Source organism: Trachypithecus francoisi, unplaced genomic scaffold, assembly GCF_009764315.1.
Source record: "Trachypithecus francoisi isolate TF-2019V2 unplaced genomic scaffold, Tfra_2.0 Lachesis_group20, whole genome shotgun sequence".
Classification (NCBI taxonomy): Eukaryota; Metazoa; Chordata; class Mammalia; order Primates; family Cercopithecidae; genus Trachypithecus; species Trachypithecus francoisi.
In genome coordinates this window covers 23,139,328-23,146,122 of record NW_022681466.1, presented here as the reverse complement: position 1 = coordinate 23,146,122, position 6,795 = coordinate 23,139,328, and the positions used below count along the sequence as shown (strand labels likewise).

The 6,795-nt window shown below is 52.1% G+C and overlaps 1 protein-coding gene across 1 annotated transcript; it reads left to right on the top strand.

Moving 5' to 3' along the window:
* Window positions 1–4,084: 4,084 nt before the first annotated feature.
* Window positions 4,085–6,577, top strand: HOXB1 (homeobox B1). Its single transcript, XM_033181906.1, has 2 exons — window positions 4,085–4,777; window positions 5,229–6,577. Exons 1-2 carry the CDS (start codon window positions 4,192–4,194, stop codon window positions 5,555–5,557), a joined length of 915 nt encoding a protein of 304 aa, XP_033037797.1. The 5' UTR covers window positions 4,085–4,191; the 3' UTR covers window positions 5,558–6,577.
* Window positions 6,578–6,795: the final 218 nt, after the last annotated feature.

Below are 6,795 nucleotides of genomic sequence, written 5' to 3'. Positions count from 1 at the left end.
AACCTTTGATCTTGGGTTTGGCCTCCCGAGATTCGGGCTGGAGAGAGCAGATAGAGACATTTAAGATCTAATGAAAGAATTTAGATTGCTCCTGCCAAGCCCCCAGCTGAAGCAGCTTCCTCCACAGAAAGGACCAGAATCTAAGGTTAAACTTCTTCTTTTTTTTTTTTTTTTTTTTTTTTTGAGGCGGAGTCTCGCTCTGTCACCCAGGCTGGAGTGCTGTGGCCGGATCTCAGCTCACTGCAAGCTCCGCCTCCCGGGTTTAGGCCATTCTCCTGCCTCAGCCTCCCGAGTAGCTGGGACTACAGGCGCCCGCCACCTCACCCGGCTAAATTTTTGTATTTTTAGTAGAGGCGGGTTTCACCGTGTTAGCCAGGATGGTCTCGATCTCCTGACCTCGTGATCCGCCCGTCTCGGCCTCCCAAAGTGCTGGGATTACAGGCTTGAGCCACCGCGCCCGGCCTAAACTTCTAATATATCCCCATTCGGGTTAGAATGGTTTCCTTGCCTGCATTCTCAGTGTGATAAGGAGTGAAAACTGTCAAAGATAACTTCAGTTCCAAACATGTCTATGTTCTCCTTACTCTCTTTTATGCACAAGCAGATCATACAAACTAGAACATCAACTTTATTTCGTTTGGTGTTCGGTCCACCCAGACACTCTCTGGTGAGTTTAATTTGGTCAACCAAAAATCCTATGGGTCATAAATTATTCCAGTCAGCGAAGCTTCTTTTAGGGAGGCGGAGGAGATTGGGAACCTAGGGATCAAAGTTGCTTGGTTCTCCCAGTCCTTTCTGCTGGGGCTGCGAGAACCAGTAGGAATTTGGGGAAGTTTTAATGTCCCTGCTAACCCAAGAGAAGGTGGCATGACTCAGGGATGAATTGGGGAGCATAGTGAATTTGGAAAGCTGAGGCAATAACTGCAACTGACAGTATAACTTGAGGCACTTTTTTTTTCCTTTTTTTAAATAGAGACAGGGTCTCTGTCACCCAGGCTAGAGTGCAGTGGTGTGGTCATAGCTCGCTGCAGCCTTGAACTCCGGGGCTCAAGCAATCTTCCCTTCTGAGCAGCTGGGACTTTGTGGAGGCACCACCACACCCAGCTAATTTTTAAATTTCTTTATTTTTGTAGAGATGTGGTCTCACCATCTTGACCAGGCTGGTCTCGAAGTCCTGGGCTCAAGTGATCCTCTCGCCTTGGCCTTCCAAAATGCTGGGATTAAATGTGCAAGCCATTGCGCCCAGCCAACTTAGGGCACTTTTGCCTCAGTCTTTGACTTCAGCTGTTATAGAGGGAATGCATTCCTCAATTCCCAGACAGATTTGTGATGTTTTATTAAACTGATTTGAAATTCACTTCTTCCTTTAGACCTCAAATTGTTCCCTTAATTATGAAGGCAAAGGATGGGGTGAGAAGGTTCTCCCTGGGATGAGGAAAAGGTGGAAGGTGAAGAGGTCTCAAGTCTCTCAGAAGCAGGGCAGTGAGATCAGATATAGGCCTAGTTCAAATTTGGGATTAGAAGACAAACCCTAGTTTCCTCCAGACAAGTTATTCTTAGTGTCTGTGGAAGACATGTTAAAATGAAAGGATGAGGCATCTGCAAATCTTCTCCCCAAAAAAGTAAAATAGAAAGAAATAAGCTTGCTCTCACCTCAATGTTCTCTTTCTCTTCAATTCCTCTGCAGGTCACCTCCTCCCATCTCAATTTTCCTTTCTTTTGTCTGTCCTCATTCCCTTGGCAAGTGAACATTCTCTCTCTTCCCCATTGCATCTCTTAAAGAAGTTACCAGCTGGTCCCCCTCCCCCTCAGCTTGAAGCAGGGTCTGAAGCAGAGTACACATGATCAGGGAAAGGAGACAGGGGTTCTGTGAAATGCTTTGAGCTCTTTCAGAGATGGGGGTGATGGCCAGGTGCGGCAGCTTAGGCCTGCAATCCTAGCACTTTGGGAGGCCGAAGCAGGCAGATCATTGAGGCCAGGGGTTCAAGACCAGCCTGGCCAACATGGCGAAACCCTGTCTCTACTAAAAACACACACACACAAAAATTAGCCAGGCCCCGTGGTACATGACTGTGGTCCCAGCTACTCGGGAGGCTGAGGTGAGAGGATTGCTTGAACCTGGGAGGCAGAGGTTGCAGTAAGCCGAGATCACGCCACTGCACTCCAATCTAGATGACAGAGTGAGACCCCATCTCAAAAAAACAAAAACAAAACAAAACCCTCTCCCCGAAAAAAACAGAGTTGGGCTAGGCCCACAATTATTAGAGAAGAGAAAGGCAGTGTGATGCTAGTGGTATATAGAGCAGAAAGCAGGAGAGGCAGCTATGGCAAGGTCAAGCAAAACAAGAGGGAATGGGAGACAAAGATGGAGGGGCAAGACACAGACGGAGAGGGACAACTTTGGGGTCCCTTGCAGAGGAAGGAATATTCATCCTGCCCTTTTTGCAGTGTGGAAACCTGAGAAGTTTTGAGGGTCCTCCCTAAACCTGTCCCACCTGCTTCCCTTTCCTCTCCTGAGCTTCATTGTTTACAGAGATCACTCCCTGAACTCTTGCCCTCCTGGACTTGCCCTAGCTTCGGCCCCAGGCCTCTGACCAGGCAGACACCCTGACAGGTTACAAACGAGCGTGGGTGTTGGATTGCGCCAAGCTCTTGCCCTCGAGTTGCCTGGAGGAGGAGAATCAATGGGCCCTACCTAAGGGCTTCTCTTCTAGTCCCATCTGGGTTTGGAGTCTGAGAAAGTGAAGAAGACACATCCCGTGTTCCTCCACAACAGCCACACAGAACAAAAAGGGGCGAGATGCCACTTCTCACTCCGTAGTCTTAGAATTCAGAGCCTCGGGGCCTCCACCCTGATTCTCCCACTCTCTAACCAAACTCCCTTTATCAATTCTAGCAAAATCACTGAAATCTGGAGTAATCTTTAAGATTTAACTGGTATTAAATTTATGCATCTGAGGTTTGGAATTTTTTTTTTTTTTGGAAGGAGATGGAGGGTGGTGAAGGAGAGACAGGTAGGAGGGAACCAGGAGATTGCAGGTCTCCACTAGTTTTAAACACTTCAAGAAGAGAATAAAAAATTCCCCTCCTCTTCACCTCCCTGTAAGCATCACCTGGCTGTGCTTATTGTGGCTCTCTAGAGAGATATAGGGAGTTATTTAAGTCTGAGTGAGTGAGCTAGCTACAGCTATGGATGGCTAGAGAGAGGATAAATACATCTAGAGAGATGAGTTGATGGATAGGTAGGGAACGAATATAAATATGGAGAAAGATGGACGAACAGAGAGATGGATTGAGACAGAGAGAATATAAAGAGAGGTTGAGGGAGAGAAATGGATGTGTGAATGAGGACAGAACGTTTATGCAAAGCGAGAGAGAGGGAAGATGGGGCATTTTCCATCCTTTTCTCCACATTTCTGTAGTCCTGCCTTGCTCCCTGAAATGCCATTTTCCCACCCCTGGCTTCACGAATTCTTCCTCTAGATTCCAGATCCTGCCCCACACCCTTAGGTGTTTTTGCACCACCTCCCCCAACCGCCCTACCACACAGTCATCCATTTGGCCTAAGATAACATACCTCACCCGACTGTCCTAGCCCATCACCCTAAGACAAATTGGAAGAAAGGAACATGGTTCGGGAGTTCTGGGCAAAGTAAGGAAGCTGGATTCCCCACCTCCAGGTCCACGGACTTGGGGGGAAGGTTTCTTTGAGGGGTAGGAAGAGTGAGGGGCAGCTGGCTTGAATTTGTCCCAATCTAATAACCCAGGAGCCTGTTGAAGGCCTTGGGGGTTGGGAGGGAAGGAAAGTCTTGAATATTCTCCTAACTTTTTCCCCCCTCCCTCTGGTCCCTTCTTTCCAAAAGTCTTTGAAGAAAGATGTTTTTGACGCTTCCATGTCGCTCTCAGATGGATGGGCTGCGGGTGATTGAAGTGTCTTTGTCATGCTAATGCTTGGGGGGTGATGGATGGGCGCTGGGGCTGCCAAACTCTGGCCCGCTTAGCCCATTGGCCTGGGAGAGATCACATGTGCCCCGTCACCCCCACTCCCTACCCCCTTCCTAGGGAAGCGCTGGCCCAGGCGAGTGGGCCAGGCCATGGATTCGAGCCCCAGCGCTGTGACATACTGCCGAAAGGTTGTAGGGCAAGAGGGTGTCTCCCCCAAACGGGCCGACCCTCCTGCGGCCTTGACGCATGGACTATAATAGGATGAACTCCTTCTTAGAGTACCCACTCTGTAACCGGGGACCCAGCGTCTACAGCGCCCACAGCGCCCACAGCGCCCCAACCTCCTTTCACCCAAGCTCGACTCAGGCGGTTGACAGCTATGCAAGCGAGGGCCGCTACAGTGGGGGGCTGTCCAGCCCCGCGTTTCAGCAGAACTCCGGCTATCCGGCCCAGCAGCCGCCTTCAGCCCTGGGGGTACCCTTCCCCAGCTCCGCGCCCTCGGGGTATGCCCCAGCCGCCTGCAGCCCCAGCTATGGGCCTTCTCAGTACTACCCTCTGGGTCAATCAGAAGGAGATGGAGGTTATTTTCATCCCTCCAGCTACGGGGCCCAGCTAGGGGGCTTGTCCGATGGCTACGGAGCAGGTGGAGCCGGTCCGGGGCCGTATCCTCCGCAGCATCCCCCTTATGGGAACGAGCAGACCGCGAGCTTTGCACCGGCCTATGCTGATCTCCTCTCGGAGGACAAGGAAGCGCCCTGCCCTTCAGAACCTAACACTCCCACGGCCCGGACCTTCGACTGGATGAAGGTTAAGAGAAACCCACCCAAGACAGGTAGGGCTCAGATGTGGCCACCCCTTCTCCGGGGCCCAAAGCATCTCTGCTTCCCCTGCAGTGACATGTCCTGGGCCTGGGCTGGGTTCTTCTCTTTCAGTGGCTCTGGTAGACACAGGTAAGAGCACAACCCATGTCTCAGGTCAGGTGAGGTCTCCTCACCCAGTATGTAACCAGTCACCCCAGGAGTAAGTTTCCATACACACCCCACTTCCTGATCTGTGCACCCAGCACAGGCCCAGGACCTGGTGTGCATCGGGGGATGGAAGTATGGGGAAGGCTGCTCCGGACTTGATGATCACCATGGGGGTACCTGGGTCCCTGGGAACTTTGACAACTGTACTTCGGCAGAATGGTGAATGGAGGTCCAGAGCCAGCCCCCGGAGGGGGGAAGGGGAAGGAGAAAGAGGTGAGAGAATTGACCTGGACTTTCTCCCTGCCCCGCCCCTAGCGAAGGTGTCAGAGCCCGGCCTGGGCTCGCCCAGTGGCCTCCGCACCAACTTCACCACAAGGCAGCTGACGGAACTGGAAAAGGAGTTCCATTTCAACAAGTACCTGAGCCGGGCCCGGAGGGTGGAGATCGCAGCCACCCTGGAGCTCAATGAAACGCAGGTCAAGATTTGGTTCCAGAACCGACGAATGAAGCAGAAGAAGCGCGAGCGAGAGGGAGGTCGGGTGCCCCCAACCCCACCAGGCTGCCCCAAGGAGGCGGCTGGAGATGCCTCAGACCAGTCAACATGCACCTCCCCAGAAGCCTCACCCAGCTCTGTCACCTCCTGAACTGAGCCTAGCCACCAATGGGGCTTCCAGGCACTGGAGCGCCCCAGTCCAGCCCTATCCCAGGCTTTCCCCAACCCCAGGCCTGGGCTTCACTGGGCTGGGGATCCTCTCTGGGCTGAAATGCCAGTTTAGAGCTGCCTGGGGGTAGGAGGGGGGATGGGGAAACATTTTTCTCAGACCTGGGTGACTGGGGGCCCTACAGAACCAGAGGCCTGGGAGGCATGGAACCTGTCAAAGGTAGAGGGAAGGGCTTCTGCCTTTGATCTGGGGATCAACTCAGTGTCAACATGAGGTGGGGGTTGGGGGCCAGCCTCATCCTCCTGGATTCATTCTCCTTTCCCTTCCAACTTCTGTTTATTCAGTTCAGTGCCTTCAAGCTTTGAGGAGTCTCCTCACGCACTCTTACCCTAATTCCCCCATTCTAGGCCTGAGACAGAACCTTAAATTTTCTTGTGTGGGAGGTGTTTGGGTGCAGCCATATTATTATCAATGCTTAATCCAGTCACCACAGACCTTACAATAGCACCAGCTGCCTTGTGACAGACCAAAAAGCCCCCGCCCCCATCTAACCCCATTAGCCCTCTCCTGGCACATTTACATTGCACTAATGCAGCCTCCAGAGGTTGTTTTCTGAGACCTGCCTCCTCACACCAGCGACCTCATCACTATGTCACCAAAGTGTTTTGGAACTTGGTATTTGAGAGACTTCTGGAACGCTGTGCAAGTCCTGCCCCCAGCAAGCCACAACCAGGAAGGTGCAGGCACACCCCCACTAGCTCCTCCCCTATTTATTGCCTCCTGGAAAACCCAGGACCCTCTTCCCCATCTCCACCCCTACCCCTGGGGGCAGCCCAGGGAAAGCCAGGCACAGTGAGGGCTCCCAACAGCTGCAAGGATTTATCTGAACCTTGGAGAAAGAGGAGGAGCCATCTAAGTTTCTGGAAACCTGAGCCCCAAGTGAGCCGGGGTTCGCTTTGTACCTGCAACTACCTCATTTCAATAAAGTCTGTGTTTTCCCTTCTTCCTGCCTGCTTTTGTTTCTCCATTCAGGGGTAGAGGAGTCCTCATACTCCGTCCACCCTGGAGAAGAGGTGAAGAAAGAGTGGCCATTGGCTGGTTGGGCTGGAATGAACTAAGCTTTAAGATCTCAGCTGGATAAAGAGAAGGACTTACTGGGTGTGGCCTAAGCAGAATTGGGTCCCAGGCACTCAGGCTTGACAGTTGTCAGTCCCTTGGTT

Excerpts from the sequence above, each read along its gene's own strand:
- HOXB1 (XM_033181906.1), top strand. The coding sequence starts at position 4,192 with ATGGACTATAATAGGATGAACTCCTTCTTAGAGTACCCACTCTGTAAC. Across the intron at positions 4,778-5,228 it reads GAGAAACCCACCCAAGACAG|CGAAGGTGTCAGAGCCCGGC; the intron begins GTAGGGCTCAGA and ends CCCCGCCCCTAG.